This window comes from Eulemur rufifrons, chromosome 16 (genome assembly GCF_041146395.1).
Source record: "Eulemur rufifrons isolate Redbay chromosome 16, OSU_ERuf_1, whole genome shotgun sequence".
Lineage (NCBI taxonomy): Eukaryota > Metazoa > Chordata > Mammalia > Primates > Lemuridae > Eulemur > Eulemur rufifrons.
The window spans coordinates 6,182,819-6,200,388 of NC_090998.1; the positions used below are offsets into that span (position 1 = coordinate 6,182,819).

At 46.7% G+C, this 17,570-nt stretch overlaps 1 protein-coding gene across 1 annotated transcript in view; it reads right to left on the reverse strand.

Annotated features, from left to right (window-relative positions):
- ANO2 (anoctamin 2) overlaps window positions 1–17,570 on the reverse strand; it is a 346,649-nt gene that overhangs the window by 78,604 nt on the left and 250,475 nt on the right. The window contains exons 13-14 of the mRNA XM_069489336.1: window positions 14,048–14,122; window positions 4,172–4,367 (exon numbers count right to left, since the gene is read on the reverse strand). Coding sequence (XP_069345437.1) covers window positions 4,172–4,367; window positions 14,048–14,122 — 271 coding nt within the window. The remainder of the gene's footprint in view (window positions 1–4,171; window positions 4,368–14,047; window positions 14,123–17,570) is intronic.

The window sequence follows — 17,570 nt, forward strand, 5'->3', positions numbered from 1 at the left end:
CACATAAATGCTCACTGTACCCTCTACCGTGGCTTAAAGGATGCCTAGCCTATGGCCACTCCTGGAAACATTTATTTTTGAATGCATGAATGGAGAGAGAGATGTATTTCACCAATAGTTGCATCGACAAATACGTGCTAAGATCTACCACGGGCTAGGTGCTATGTAGGAGCTAAAAATAAATGAAAGACAGAGTCCCTGCTCTCAGGGGCCTTGCAGCCTGGTTGGACCTTTCCTGCTCCTGCAGTGCCGTGTGCTTCTACGCATTTTCCAAGTTCTTCATAATCAGCCCGGCTCTAGCCAGCAAGCTGTGAGCAGAAGGGATAAATACGCTTCCAGACTGAAGCATGTGATAGCCCCTATTGATCCTCAGCTCTTTCCCTGACACGGTGTCCACAACGGCCTCCGTCAGTCTGCGTCCTTGAGCAACTGTGTGCAGCAGAGACCTCACCTGGTCACACTAGATATGTAGCCTGGGCAAGAACACACAGACACCTTCACGTTATGCAACCGAGACTGTAAGATGCGTTGATTACACTGATTAGCAGAGCGTAGTCTATTCTAATACTGGGAGCACACACACAAGTGCAAGCGCTAAGATCCCCCGCACATGATCACACGCAATGGGCAGTGTAGACAACATGCTCCCAGCTTACGCTTTGCCTGCAGCCTTTGCCCTTGCTCTCCCTGCAGACCTCTGTGTGGCTGCTCTCTCTGCCACTCAGGTCTTGGCTACAAGGGCATTGCCTCTGTAAGCCTTTCCTGACCACCGGATCCAAAGTGCATAGCCCCGAACCAGCCTCTATCCCATCACATCTGCCTCGCACCCTGTGGAATGTCCTCGCTCACTGTCCCTCTTTCTCTTATGATGACAGCAGGGACCTTGTCGCTTGTTACTGCTGCATTCCTGGAACTGTGCTTGGTGCAGAGTAGGAAGTCCGTACCCAGCGGACGGATGACCCAGTAAATGAAGGATCTATGCTGGATGAGTTCAGAAACGAGAGGAAAATTCCTGGGAGCTGAGAGGCCAGAGGAGGATCCGCAGAGGGGGAAGGGCACAAGAGGGCTGCTGAGGTCCTGATGACAGTTACAGCAGCATGAGCAAGGCACAGGGGTGGGGACACATGGGGCCGCCTGGGGTGACCGTGAGTTGGGTAGGCCAGCTGGGGTGGAGGAGCACATGGGGGAGAAGGTGGTGGAGGGTCTCAATGGCTAGTCTACAACTGGCCCAGGGCAGAGGGAAGCTCTTGGAGGGGGCTGACTGGGAGTCAGGCCTGCAAACCCACTGTTGGAGAACGGTTGGCTGGAAGGTGATTTCCAAGACAGAGGGCTCTAGAAAGTGGCTGAGGACAACAGTACAGGCCTTAGGCTGTGAAAACAGTCCAGGTGGGTGTGACCGTCCGTGGAAAGCTCCCTGCTGCCCAGTGCCACACCGCGGGGGAGGAAGAGGGAGAAGGGGCCAGGTCTAGGACTTGAAGGTTCTCAAATGCAGCGGTGCTTCCACTACTCGCCAGCACCTCCGTGAGCCCCCAGGGAACATCCAGTCTAAGACAGACAAGAGCAACAACCTAGGACGATGCCCGCGTGGGTCCCTGATGGAGACCCCAAACAGCTCTTCAAGACAGACTGCAGGAAACTTACATCAAAGTAGCACAAAATACATTCACATTTTACAGGTAGAATCTGAATTTGAACCTTCGTAAAACGAGGATATAGTACTTCCCTTGCTGGCCACACATAGTTTTTGTGAAGACAAGATGGAATTAAGAAATTTTTTTCAGTTAAAAACACTTTATGAGTATCACTGTCACAGAGAACAAAATGTACTTGCTAGAATGTCATCGCCCTCCCAGTGCACCAGCTTTCTCAGGAGCCCTGGGCACTGGTCTCACCCCCAGTGGCGGGTTGTTCGGGTGCAGGGAGAGCTGCTAGAAACAGCGCACAGCGCGTCACCCGGCTCCGCTGCTCCCCCTGCGAAACTGCTTCATGGCCCATTTGTTTACCGTCTTAACCAAGAGTTTAAGGCCCCGCCTTGCACGTGGGAGGCACTCACTAGATATTCAAGTTCATCAGTCTTTGATTGTCGGCCACTCTACTTATCTTCCATCTTTACCACTACCTGAAGCTGCATGAAAAAAGTGAAATATAGTAAAATAAAGGAACACAAATGGGCAGCATGAAGAAATTTCTCCATCATCACTGACTTCCTGCTCCTCTTTTCCCTGCTTCCTGTCTTCCTGCCCACACTCTCACTGATGCCCTTCACAAGGACGGCTATCCGCCCCTCCCATTCCCACGCGTCCATTCCCCTGAGTCAGTTTGCAAGGTGCACTCCCCTCCTGCCACACTCTGCACAACACCCTCCGTGGCGTCAGGGAGGGGACATCTGCTTCCACTCCTGGTTCCTCCATCCCACCTCATGCATCTCTCCTCTTCGGTGAAAGAGGGGGAGTAGCTTATCTTAGGGGTCAGTCTGGACAAGGACACTGGCAGCCCTCGCCCTCCCCTTCCTCTGCCCTTCCTGGGGGAGCAGCAGCCACAGCAGGCAGGTGACCTAAGGCCACTGCTGCCTGCAGGGAACGTCTCTTGGGTCTCTTGCTAAGCCACTTCCTCCAGTGTAGCCGTTTTCCACTTTGCAGCCGATATCCTGGCTTTTGTCTACTCTGCCTTTGACGTCTCAGCTGGCCCAGGAGGCAGGCCGGGAAGGTGCCTTCCCACTGCACTGTGCCCTGCACCAGGGAGCAGCCGCCACACTGGCTCCTCTGGCATCTTGCACGTGCTCCGTGTTTTCTTCCTCCCACATGCCGAGCTCTGCTGCACTGGCACCTAAACTCACCAAAATTCTGCCCGCCGATCACAATGGTTCACGTGTCACTTCTCTGTGTGCCTTTTCTGACCCCAAGGGGTACGAGGTCACCCTTCAGTGCCATATTTCTCATTTGGTTTCGTTTGCCAGGAAACTTCTCCCCCTCCTGCCCACTGCCTCCTCCCTACACCCATGCCTGTCTGACGGCCACTCGTCCCTGAGCTCTCCAGTAGATGACACTACCTACTGCCACCAGAGTCTCCCCTGTGTCCCCAGAGTGTTGGGTGCTCCTCCCAAGTGCTTCCATAGACTCGTGGATATCATTAAATACACTGAATTAACTAACATTCTCTGCTTATTTTCCTCAAGAAGATCACGAAGAAACACAGATGACGCTTATGCACATGGCTGAAGAGAGGAGAACTGTCTCTGATGGGGAACTGCCCACATCGACACGAAGTCAAAGGTGAGTGCCCACCACACGTAGCGCCAGAGTAGAGGCCACTCTGGGGAAAGGCACAGGCAGGGGAAGTTTCTGGAATTCTCCAGTTCTCAATGGAGGCCCTCGTGAGGAAGTGATTATCCTACCAAGGGTCTCGCTTCTTATCAGTCAGGGAGGTAAAGGCACCATCCATACCGTGGATTCAGCTCCCCTGTGAGAGGGGGACTGGGACTCCCAGTCCCTAGAGTCCAAGAGGGAGCTCCCTAAATTCAAAGGCAGAGGGGATGCATCCAGGCCACCCAGGGTAAACACAATGGGGAGAGGGTCTCAGCTCGCAGCCCTCCCCCACCGTGTGGCGCTCAGACAACAGCAGGCTGTGGCTCAAATGACACGTCTGAATATTGAGGCCACTGCATTTTTCTCACTGGCTTGAGGCTTGGGAAGTCTGATACGCCTCTTTGAAGTCTGCTCAGGGCCTGGGGAATGTGTGGATTTTCTGGGGCCTCTGACAATACAGGGATAGATAAGACCCTCTGGGGCTCAAGTATCAAGGGGCTTTCTTCAACTTTATAAAGGCTGCTGGGAAAATGAGGAGAGCTAAAGCCCTGCAATTTTCAGCAGGAAGTGTTGAGTCTGCCTTGCCTCTAGATTAGGCTGAAAAGAACAGACCCATGGGCATCCCTAGGGGATGGTGCGTTCCTGTCACATGAGGCAATCGCACAGGTCAGAGGACTGTGGTGGAGGGTGGCACAGGCTCCTGGCAGGCGCACAAGTGCACGGGCATTGCGCGTCCTCGTTCCCCCAACTGAAACTCACTGTACAACGCACACTGCTCCTGTCCCTTTGGTTCATTTTGGGTCATTATCACCAAAAACCTTGCACACACTGAAGGGACCATGTTTAAGGGATCCCTGGCACGGTACCGATTTTGGTGAGCCACTTGGCCACAGCACCGTAGATCTCATCCAGGATGAGGATGACCACGAGGTTGATGATGACCGCCGTTGCTGTCACCGTGACCCGGACGTTGGAGCGCGTGGCCTTGTTGAGAGACAGAGCAGCTGCGGTTGTGATCCGATACACAATCACCCCAAAGACAATCGAGAATGTCAGGGCGATCTGTTCAGGGAAAACAGAGAGAGGGACACATCAGTGGGCAATTATTGAGCACCGACTATTTGCTCAGCCAACAGTACTATTTGCTGTTATCAGATATCATTAATCTGAAAGTTCTCGGTGGGCAAAAAGGAAACTGCAAATCCACCAAACGTAGGCAGAATTCCGAGTATGGGTGCGTTTTCTGGGGGAGCATGTCTAGTTTTCATCAGATTTCAAGCAGTTTATAACACACACACACACACACACACACACACGGATGAGAACGCTGGACACTGGAGTGTACGACACACGACATGGTTTCTTTCACTAGAGAGCTTTGACTTTACTATGGAGATAAGATGAACTCCTTTGAAACCACAGTAAATGGTACCTGAGGAGGCATTGCGTGCTACATGAGAAGTGTAACCGCTGAGGGAGCTCAGAGTGCAGAGGAGCAAGCAGATCCCGGATGTCGGGGAATAGCCTGCAGAGGAAACAGGATTTAAACTGGACCTTCCGTGAGAGGCCATGGGAGCCACTGAAGATGTTTGAGCTGGGAAGGGATGGGTGGAGCCTTGATGAGTGGAAGCAGAAAGTTTTTCCAAAGGGAAAAAAAGGGGAGATAAATCAGGAGCAAGATGTTCAGACCCTTAGTCCTCAGGATGAACAAAACATCACTGTGAGGTCTCTCTACCAGGTGACTTGGAAAGGAGGACTCGGGCTTCTCATTTCATGCAGAAATCTCTTGCTGCTGTGCTCCCAGAGAAGGTTTACCAGCCGCTTGGCCTCTAGGGGTGCCCCCCATTTCCCCCTTCTAGAACCTAAGAATAATAAGGGACTCTCTGGGGGCTAGATCTGCCCAACAGCACCACTGCTCTTCCGTGTCCCCACTTCCCCTCCGCCCCCCACCACAACCAAGGCGGGTCGTTCCTGGGAAGCACAAGGACGTTATGAGAAGACAGTGCCCCGAGTGCACCTCTCAGAGAGGGCGGGGGAGGAGAGGCAACTGCTGGGCGCACGCCCTGCTCAGAGCAAATTCTCATTTGCTTCAGTCAGGTGAAATCTTTCTTCTTGGGACTGTCTCTGCAAAGGAGGCTGTTCAGATCCTATTTTCTCTGGGGAGCAGGGGACAGGGGTGCTGGCTATGAAGGACTAAATGCAAAATATGAGGAGAGAAAAGGGCAGGTGGAAGGCTCCCCCGAACATACGCACTGCAGTGGACCACACATTCCAGAGTGGAGGGAAGCAGGGGAGAGGGAAGGCGAGGGGATGAGAAGGGAGGGGAGGGGCTCTGGCTTGGGCAGTGCTTTGCAGAGTGTGAATGACACTCAGGTGTGTTGCCAATGGGTTGCAGATGTGTCCGGGTTTGGATGTCTTCAGACCTCTGGGGGGCGCCCGGGGGTGGTGAGGCCCAGGGTGCACCAGTGGCAGACTCAGCTCCTCATCCCCATGTGCTTCAGAAGTGCCAGCAACTGCCCCATGGGCTGCAGTGTGACGAGGAAGGCAGGAAGGTGGCATTTTCTGGGTGGAGGGAGGATATGGGGGGGTGGGCGAGAGGTTAGATGGGAAAAACACTCCGTGGGAGGCCCCTCTTCTGCTGCAGGGTGGAGGGGGGGGGCGGCAGAAACACCCATGCAGGACTAACGAGGGGCGGCGGACGGCTACCATGTAAGTGGGAAACCTGGACATGACATCACCCCCTCCAACAATGTAGACATTTTCGCTTCCCGTTCCTCTGGGATTGTCCCCGCCAGACAGTAGGGGCCTGGAAAATGTGGTGTGAGATTCTTTTCCCCCAAAATCACTTTTGCAGTGAAGACCAGTGATGGAAGTATCGATGAGGTGGAGGGGGGCAAGGTATGGGGGAGGGAGGAAGAGAGAGAGCGAGAGAGCGAGAGAGAGTGAGTTTAGGGTTGGGGTTAGGGAAAGGACTAGGGTGAAAAAAACAATGGCAAAAACATCCTTTGCTTCAAGGTCTTGGGGGAGGGGCATAGAAGAGGAAGTTTTGGGGGGAGATAACTTATGTCCTTCTCTAAGAGGTGCACCTGCCAAACTGGGGAAGGAAGAGCACCCTTCCTGGCTACCCAAAGTGTGGTCCATAGACTGGCTGCATCAGCTGGAGCTTGATGGAAATGCAGAATCCCACACACAATCAGACCCCAGGTTTCTGTTGAAGCCAAGAAGCTCTGCTCTCCTCACATGAAGCGCTCCTTTCCCCCTCCCTTCCTCCTCATTCCACCCTGGTACACCCCACTGCAGCCCTCTGGTTCTGGTCTTCACGGGCTCCCATTCCCTGGTCCTGACTTTCTATTCCACTCAGGAAATCGGGTTCTGAGGCTCTCCTTTGGTGTTTCCCGCAGCATCTCAAAAGTCACAGAGCTTCCAAGCTGCAAGGGCTCGAGAGCACCAGCCCAGCTGCATGACCACTTTGCAGACAAAGAAACAGGCATGGAGAAGTGAGGTGATTTGCTCAAGGTCACAGGACTACAACGTAGTGGATTGCAACCCTAGTGTCTTGCAACCCTAGGCCTTGGATCATGGTAGGAATTAAAGAATTTTAGTATTTGGAAACCATCCACATACAGCCTTTGGTCTCATATATAAGGCAACTGAGGCCCAAGAAGCAACAATCTGATTGGCCCAAGGTCTGGAGGGTACATGGCAGAGCTGAGATGCTAATGGTAACATCCACAACAGCTGACCCCCTCATGCCTTCTCGGTGTCATCATTCAATGTGTGTCTTCACCAGCATGAGTCCTTTTTTACAACCATTAAGATCTGTCTTTTATAGATGAGACTAAGGGATGATCCAGGACGTGAAGCCTGCTCTATGTCTCAAAGTCTACAGTCACATCCTGACATTAGAACCCAGGTCTCTGGCACTAAATCCAGTACTATTTCCGCCACTTGTGGCTGCATTACTGATTTTGCTTATTAAGTTCGACAAATAGCTTCCGGCCACTTACTGTGCAAACCACCACACCAGGTATATTCCACGTTTGTGATCAGTCTCCCCCAACTAGGCCAGAGGGGATTGATCTTGTGCCACAGTCTATCCCTCATGCTGCTTCACAGAGGGACTTGTGCGTGGAACCTGTTTTGTAAGGATTTGCTGGTCCACAGCTCTAGGGGATCGAGCTGCCCTGCTCATGGTCACCTATTATAATTCCTGTTGCTTTTGGTGATTTAATCCCATGACTTTACTTCTGGGGCATAAGCAGATTCAATGCAAGCCAGCCTACAGAGTCCAGAGTCCCATCTGACACTAGGAGAGAGACGGGAAGGAGAGGCGGCCTGTTCCCCACTCTCCACGACGTGCATGCTGAGGCAGAGCTGAGACAAGCGTTGTGTGTGGACAACAAGGATACGAGGAGCCTCGTCGCAGCTGGATGGAATCACAGGCCTCGGCTCACGAGCTTCTGCTACGCTCTGAGCAGAGAGCAGGGAGGTTAGTCAGGACAAAGCTCTGGAGGAAAGAACAAGGAGAAGGAAACATTTCCCAGAAAAGGGAGGAGAAACAAGTAGAAATGTGCAAAGCAGAGGTCACCTCTGCTGATCCGGTGGGACAGTGCCCAGCCTAGGGCATGCACACACCACACACATACACACACACACACGCAGACACACTAACGACTTCATCCTTGACATAATACGCTGTCGCTGGCATCCACTTAATTCATTCACCCATTCAGTCACTCACCAAACGTGCCTTGACCACATCCTTTGTGCCAGTCACAGTTCTAGGTGTCAGGGATATGGTAGTGAAAAAACAGACAGGAAGTACTGCCTTCTGAAGTTGATCTTCCAGTGGCAAGACACAGATACTACACTACTAAAGAGGCAAATATACAGCATCTCTGGCGTGATAAATACTGCGGAGACAAGTAAGGCAGAACAGGGTGTAGGGATCAGATGCAATTTCAATAGGCGCTCAGGAAAGAGATGGATGAGAAGGTGACCTTTTGGCAAGGACCCGGGGAGGGGGGGAATCTTCGGGCAGCGGGGAGCAAGGGGAGTGGTGGGGCGGGAGGCAGGCAAGTAGCGAGGAGGAGAGGAGCGTTGTGATGTAAGGATGTCGGCTTCTACATCTCGGGAGCTAGGAAGCATTACAGAGTTCTGAGCAGAGGAGTGACAAGACTTGATTTAGGATGCAAAAACCAGCATGCTGCTGATCTGCTGGCAGCAGTGTGCAAGCAGGGGATCAGCACCCAGCATGCAAGTGTACGTAAACGACCGTCTCAGACACCAGAAGGAAGCTCAGGCACCCAAGAATGTTGCCTCCCCAAAGCCCTCCCTTATAAAGAGAAAGCAAGAGGGTTAATTCAAAGAGGAAAGAAAGTTGAGCTTAACACACTGGGTTGGAGAAGAGAGGGAAAATTCGTCTTTGTCCACGGTGGCCTCTAACACATTGGGGCAGATAAAATAGCACTTTGTTCTCATCACATGAAAAATATCCCCAACTGATCTGGCAGACTGGCATCCCCAGCACCCTTCTCACGGCCATGGTCCTGGCATCTTCTGCCTAGGTTCAACGGCAGGGCGTGGAGGCAGGACTGACATGAGAGATCAGTGGGTGTCTCTGGTTTACCCCAATTTTAGGACAAAAAATACTTTCTCATCAGCACCACAGTGAGCCCTTTGCCTCACGTTCCACTCTTGGTTCTAGGGTAATGCCACGCACCCTTTGCCTTTAGAAGACTGGGCTTTTTTTGAAAAGTGAAAGAAAAAATGGGGAAAAGTTAGTGTCAAATGGGGATTTAAAAAAAAATCTAATAGGCAGAGAACCATATAATTTGTTGTCCAACCTGGAATACTTTGAGAGGGAAAAAGAGGTGCTATTAAGCAATCTTCTTGTTTCACGTAGACTAAGCCCCATCCTCGTCCTCGCTGTGGCCAGGGTCCTCCCGGCAGGGCTCCCCTCCTGCTCTGGCCACATCCCTCCTGCACTCCTCCCTGTGGCAGGCTCAGCTCTAGCTGCTGCTTGCCGCTCCTCTGCACACCCTGGGTCTTTTCCCTTGCTGTTCCCTCTGCCTGGAATGTTCCCCCTAGAATATCCATGTGGCTGGCTCCTTGCTCAAATGCCATCTTCTTAATGAGGACTTTCCTGACCACCCTAGTTAACACATGCACTTTGTGTATTTCTTATTTTATCATGAACACATAGACAAATCCATTTTACACACACACACACACACACACACACACACACTTTAATGAATAAAGCAGCACCGCCAGCAGCTCCAAATGCCCTTCTCCCCAGCACGACACGACCTCCCACCCTGCTCCTCCTTTGTATCCAATCACTGTGCTGAATTTTGTGCCAATCATTCCCCTGCTTATCTTTCCAGTTTTATCAGTTAGGTATGCATCCTTAAGCAATATAGTTTAGTGTTTAGTCTTTATGAACTTTACGTGAGTACAATTGAACTGTATATATTCTTTTGTCCTATTTTTTAACCCATGTTTTTGCGTATAGCTATTAGTTTGCTCATTTTCAGGTCTATGTACTATTTAACTGTATAAATGTGCCTCAGTTTATTTATCTGTTCTAGCAGTGATAGGCATTTGGATCATTTCCAGTTTGGACTCTCACAGACAGTGATGCAGACATACTGGTGCATGCACTTTGCTGTGCTTGCACACAAGCTTCTGCAGGGCACATACCCGGGAGTGGACTTTCTGGGCCACATGGTATACGTATGTTCAGTTCTACTAGATAAAGCCAAACTCTGTCCAAACTGGTTTCTTTCCAGTTTACACTATGACCAGCAATGTATAAAAGTTTCTTCTTATGTATCTCTTTTCCAACACTTGTTATTGACAGACTTTTTAATTATAGGCTACTGTTGGGTGTATACGGTATTAATATTTCCTTGTCATTTAAATTAAAATTCCCAGGATTACTAATGAGATTGGGTACTCTTTTATAGGTTTATTAGCCATTTGGATTTCGTTTTTGTGAAGTATCTGTTCAAGACTTTTCCCCATTTTTTATTGAATTGCCTATCTTTTCCCATTGGTTTGTAATTCTTTATATATTTTGAGAATAATTCTTTGTGAGTTACAGTTGTTGCAAATATATTCTCCCACTCTGATGACCTGCCTTCTCAGAGTCTTTATCAGACCTTCCTATGAACTTAAAATCTTCATTTTAATACAGTCAAAATTACCAACATTTTATTATGGTTGTGCTTTTTGCATCTTGTTTAAGAAATTCTTCCCTACCGCAAGGTCATGAAAATATTTTTCCTATACATTTAAAAACTTCATTGTTTTACCTTTCACAGTTTATCTTTAAAATATACCTAGAGTTGATGTTTTTGAATGACGAGAAGTAAGGTCCAGTTTTACTTTCTTCTATATGGACACCCCACTGTTCCAGACATTTTCTGAGAAGTTCATCCTTTTCCCCACTTATATGCAGTGCCACTTGCATTAATCTGATTCTTGCTTTTCCATTTTGTTCCATTGGTCTGATCATCTTTTCCCATAAGAACACCCACATGCTCTTACTTATTATAGTTTTACAATAGGTTTATGTTTGACAGAGCAACACATCCTTCCTTCAAGAATGTCTTGACTATTCTTAGCATTTGTGCTTCCATATAAATTTCAAAAATCAGCTTATCAACTGGGCAATATAAAGACCTTAGAACATAATTGTTCCACTTATTGCCCACCTGACATATAGATTATTGTTGTGTATATTTTAATTCTATCTTTTTTTAACTTTATGATACATTAACATTATTATTTTCACAGTCAATGTTCATATAGGTTTTCCCACATATTTACCATCTTAATAGCTCTTCATTCCTTCCTAAAACTATGTTCTTCCATATGGGATCATATCTGAGGTACATTCTTAGAATTTCCTCTAGTGAGAAATTCAGTTGGTAGGAAACTCTCAGTTTTTGTTTGTCCATACATATCTTTACTTTATTCTCATTTCTACATGATATTTTTCTTGGGTATAGAATTCTGGTTTAGAAACTGTTTTATTTTCAACACATGAATATAGCATTTCACTATATTTTGACTTCCAGTGTGCTATGAAGAATCAGGGGTCAGCCTAAGTGTCTCTCCATTGAAGATAATTTGTCTTTTGATTTCTGGCTGCTTTTGAGATTTTTCTTATGTCTTAAATATTCTGTGATTTCACTGCAGTGAATCTAGATGTAGATTTCTTTTTACTTTTTCTGCTTGGGTTTCATTGGGACTCTTCAAACTATGGAGTGGTGTTCTGCAGCAGATAGTGAAACTATCAGTCTTTATATTTCATTCATTATCTATTCTCTTTCCTGTCTTACTGGTAGTACAATTAAACATGTTAAATCTTCTCACTGTATTTTAATATCTCTTAACCTCCCTTCTGAATTTCCAACAAATTATCTTTTTGTGCTGCATTATGGGTAATTTCTTCTAGCTTGTATTGCAATTCACAAATTCTCTTTTTAGCTGTGTCTAATTTGTGGTTAAACCTATCCATGTTACATATATATTTTTTCATTTCTAGCAGATTTTTTTTGGTTAGTTTTCAAATCTACTAGGTAATTTTTTAAATAGTTTCTTATTCCTTAAGGTTGGTGTTTTAACCTGAGACTAATATTTTCAATATCTTTAGTCTTTCTTGTCTATTCTTACTGGATCTTTCACATGGTGCTTTAACTTCTTTACTCATTGGTTGTATTCGATGGTGTTCTCTTAGTTACTCTTGAAAAAATCTTTTGGGAGATCCCGGCATAAACATGCTTTCCTACAGAAAGAGCTCATGTTTGCTTCTGCCGGGCACCTAGGAGCACTACTGGTCCTGGCCAAGTTCACAGCCTGAGGTTCTCTGGTCCTCTCATGTGGTGACCCGGAAAACTACAGTGGGGACTGCTTGTGGTCACTTCTTAGGGACAGGGCCTTGCTTCCCCTTTTGTCTCTTTTCTGCTTAGAACCAGAATAATTTTCTCTGTAGTCCTGTAAGTGGGGAAAGGTGAATTAAGTTCTGTTTCATCTTTTCTCTGAGAGTATAAGAGTGCTAATTTATTAATAGTTATGATTTAATTTGGTGAGGACTTCTGGTTAGAATCCCCACTTTGAGACAGCCACAGTCCCTGATTTCACTCCTCCTTGTTCCCATAAAACCACCAAAACCAAAGCTAAATTTGCCTGGATTAGAAAATGTCCTAAAGGTAAAGCAGCACTGGTACCAGGTATTTGATTCTTTGGTTCCCATTTTCCTTTAGATTTTAGCCTAATATTACTTATTACTCTGCCAGCCCTTTGAGGCTTTGAGAAGGTTGAAAAGTATATTCATCCAATATTTTTTGTTAATTTTGGCAAAATGGGATACCACAAATATCCTAACCTACCACTACTGGAGATAGAAGTCTATTTTACTTATTTATTTTCTTATTCGTTTACATATTTATTGTCTGTAAATTTTTTGAGCAGGATTACTTTGTTTTGTTTTCTGTAGTATCCCCATTGCCTAAGAATAGTGTCAAGTACATAGTTTCACTCATTAAATATTTCTTGAATGAATGAATGAACTCTTAGACAATAATATGCATATTGTGAGATGTTTTGAAGTGCTAAATTAAACTTTATATCATTACAGCTTAACAAACTGCAACTCACCACATATTCTTGAATAAATTCTACATGCCTTGCACTTGCACTTGTTAAGCAATGAGAAGAAAACAAATTTAGACTTCTAAGCTTTGGCAAAGCACCCATTGGCTCTGCACTTCATCTGCAAAAGGAAGAGTTGAATTAGATGGTGCCTAAGTTTCCTTCACCTTTTAAATTTCTGAAACAAGGACACAATTCCTGTCCTCAGGGGTAACAATGGTGATAATAAAGGCAACAGTAACTTTAGCCCAGGATCAGAGATACCTCTGGCCAGTAGGTCCAGAAAATTATGATGATTTCAGTTCTAATTTTTGGAATAAGTAATCCCTCTTCCATCCTGCCATTAATGTATAGTCCTACCTAGATGTGCTCTGAGCTGTAAGTACACACTCTCCTTTGTAAAAGAGAATGTCCAATCTCACGTACTGCAAGGAATATTTCCATAAAGCAAGACTGTGTTAGTGACCCTAATTCAGCCCTCTGATTTTCACCTTCCTTCCAGCTTCAGCTACTGCGATTTCAGCAATCCTGGCTCCCAAGAATGACCTGCTACCATTTGCTTGATCTGACTCAAATACGAATCACAGGCTCTTCCCTCAGCTTTTCCTGACACAGCTGAGACCATCTGGGTCTTGCAAAAAGGCTCTACCAAACTTGAATTGTAGAGCATAGGAAGATTAACACAGCAGCTACAGGGAAGCTACAGAATCAGACTTACAGAGCCAAGCTGGCTCTCTCCTGCAGATTCCAGACTCTTCTGTTCCACAAACTATCAGAGAGAGCCCCTCCACATCTCCAACAAGTGCCACTCAGCAGTCATCTTACCTGGATTCCTTCTCCAAGTTCTCAGTCTGGCTTGAGGTAGAAGGCACAACTCACTCCCTAGAAGTTCCAACTTCGCATATATATGGTTGATGCCTCAATATTGGGTAGGATCCTGCCCCGTGTACAGGACCATGGCTTCATCTTTCCCAGACCCTCATCATTCCCATACCATGATAGCATAAAATACGCACAGCACTCATGCAACAGCATCTACATGCACAAGTCACAGGCAAGTGGGCCCTCCAGGAAATTACCATGAACAAGATGGAGGCAAAGTTCATCAAGTAACCTGGGAAACGATCTCTCCACGTCAGTTTATCTTCGTCATCCTGGGGAGAAACAGGAGAGTGGAGACAATCAGAAGGCACAAAATAACAGATATTAATTTGCTCTCAATTTGCATAAATTTACAGATCATTAATCACCTGTCATTCCACACAGATATTTTCCTGGTCACTGATGCCTTACCGTCCATATCAACAATGACTGTCCTACTTTTGTAATTTCTAGATGAGCTGACATAGCCTGGGAGAGCTACAGTGAAAAGAGGACAAGATTTGATTTCAGCCTCACACTGGGCTGAAGTTCAAGTTCAACCACATGATCTTGGACACATATCTTAACATTTCTGACTCTTTGTTTCTTCATCTGTAAAATGGGTACAGTAGTGACACTTGTGCTGCCTGCTGCACAGGATGGTTTTGTCTGGTTTGTTTTATGAGGAACGTGAACACGGTAAAGCAACGGACGAATGACAGATACAACCCAACCACCACGGGACAGCATCCTACAAATAGATCATCCTTTAAATGAAACATCAACCACTGACCTTAGATCCTAATAACTGCACAAACTACCCACCATTTTTGTTCTTGAAAGAGCCTGTATGTGGTATCATTTATTTCCTCCAAAATGACTGTGTTTCCCGACCCTGGGCACACAGATGGACATTTTGAGGCCCGGGTTAAGCTGACCCATTCAATCAGTCTGGCTGAGAACCCCACCTTCTTCCCCTGCAGTGGGTCCAGTCCACCCAGGGACAATGACATCACTGGGACAATGACATCACTGACCGCAGCCCCCTTTCAGCACAGTTCGAGGAGGGGAGGCCAACAGGTATGAACGGCAAAAAGTTCTGCGACTAACTGCCGTACACTGCTAGTCCAGGCACTTGATTTCTCTGAGCTGCCATTCTATAAAATTAGGATTGACACAGCTGTCCTTCTTACTGCACAAGGTTCTTGGGAGGACCCTCTGAAGTCGTATTTGTGAAGGTGCCAACGAAGTGGCAAAGCACGCTGTGCCAGTGAGGTAGGCGTCCCCCCGCTCTTCTGCAAAGAGTCTGAATCAGACTCAGCAAGCGAGCGCTCCAGGACCACCCCCATCTTCTCTTCCCTCCTCACCACTGGTGTTTCAGGACACACCTGCTTTGGCTCTGGCAACAGTGCCATCTAGCCTTTGAAAGCTCATACTGTAAGCAAAGGACCTTTTTGGCCTAAAAGACTAAAATGTTTTGTGCATCCACTGTGTGTTGACCTTGAATCCAGGCACAGTGGGGAGACCGAAGAAAGCCGACATGATCACTGCCCTGAGGGGCTCACAGGCTAACGAAATACCACGCACCCAAAGGTTTAAAAATCACTGTCAGGTTGGGAGTGAAGGTTACCCTGGGAGCGAGCCTGTGGGGACCTGGGGAAAGCAGCAATTCTCATTGCATGTTTTGAACTGAGCAGAGCTGAGCTGGCTTAACATTAACCAATGGTGGTAGAAATGAGTGCCATGGCCGAAGTCATTTTGCAATTGGCACTTTCATTTATAGATGATGTAAGTAAGTGTTACACTCAGGTTTGCACAGACTTAATGACACAATTAAGTTTCTGGACTTCTAGTCCAGCAGACGTTCTACCACACAGTGAGGACGCGGTAAGCCGGGTTGTGACCATTCCGGAAAGATGGGAGCATATGAAGCTCTTTCTAATGGGACTGGCACAGACCCATTCATATTCTTCTCAACTAGGCCAGACACCCAGAGGGACTAGAATTTCTTTCGTTTCCCTCCAGTATTCATTCTCAGTTTCGCTTGCACACTAGTGTTTTCCTTTAGGATATCTTTAAGGTGTTTTTCCTTAAGATGTTGACAAGGAAAACTGAGGATGGGCTGCAGGGTGACAACATTCAGTTGGGGTTCTGAAGAGAAATATGGGGGGATGGAAGGGGCTCTTCCTGAGGCCTCTCTCATTATGCTTAAGGTTTTGACAACTAAGTCTTGGTCCAGTTCCACTCAACAAACACAGTCTGAGCAGCTTCTATGGGCCGCGCTCTGTGCTAGATACTCAGGACACAGTGAGGACAAGGCTCCAGCCCTGCCCGGGAGGCGCTCAGAGACCACCGAGCAAACAAGGAGAAGGATTTCAGAGCTAAACCTGATTAGGAAGGTGGCATTACTCTTTGCCTAAAAATGAGACATAACTAAAAGGCAACTGAATTGGATGCCCTCTCAAAGCAACTATCTTAAAGAAAAATACTCATTTTGATGTAGATGTTGTAATGTTTGTTGAAAAATCACCCTCATTTTGCATTTATGAGCTCTTGTTTTCTGAAAGTTATAGCATCCAACACACACACAGCTCGCACACACTCAGACACTGCAAACACGAGAAGGTGAGAGAAACGCAAAGATTTCAGGCTGTCTTCCAGAGTCACTAGCAAAGATGACAGTGAGTAAAGTAGTCTTTACCTATAATACTCTGGCTCTAATAATGGAAGTCCCTTAAAACTCTCTACTCACTGTACATTACAGATATGAAGATTTGTAGCAAAATATCATTAACTTAAACACACTCTGCATAAAAGTCACACAACCAGCATATGAGACAGCAGAAAGAGAAGTTGCCTTGGAACCAGAACATCCCAGTTCTGAACTGTTGGCTCTCTAATCCTTATCAGGTGAGTCACCTTGGGAAATTCCCAGAACCTCAGTTTCCTTCTCTGTAAAATAATTATATTCCTTATTTGTAAAATAGCTATATCTATTACTCCAATTTACCGTGAATTTTAAACTAGCCAACCTAGGAGAGGCCAAGAGAGTACAGGCACACAGCGGGAAGTGAGAACGCCCGTCTTCCTTTTAAAATGAAGATGACAACATTTTCCCCACCTAAGTGGCTGAGGTTTTGTGCAGATCACGAGTGCGTGAACGTGAGCGAGCTCTGCGAACTGTGAGGCATCATACAAAAGTAAGGTCTAATCAGCTTCGTGATTATATCAAAAGCAAGTGATTATAAAGTGATTAGTTGACGTCATCATTGTTAAGACATGAGCCTGGCTTTTGTCTTTGCCTGTTTCTTTGTCTCTGCTGTCTGTGTCTGTCCCAACTCTGACTCTGCAAACAGCAAATGGCACAGTGATATTCACACAAAACCATGCAAGTGCCCTTTTGGCAAACTAAGCATTTGGAAATGAAATCTCTGAAAAGGCAATAGGTGACAACACTACTTTAAAAAATCACTTGGAGAGTAATTTTGAAAAGTGGCAACCATCCTTGAGTTGGTTAGTTTTTTATTTTTAATTAAGGTATAATTTACATGTAGGAAAAATCACCTTTATTAGTGTGCAGTTCCATGCGTTTTGATAAACATACACATTACTATAACCACAACCACAATCAAGATAGAGAATAATCCCATCACTTCCCAATATTCCCCCATGTCCCTTTGTAGTCTGTCTCCTCCCCAGTCCCCAGAACCTGGCAAGATCTGGTTTATGTCCCTCTAGTTT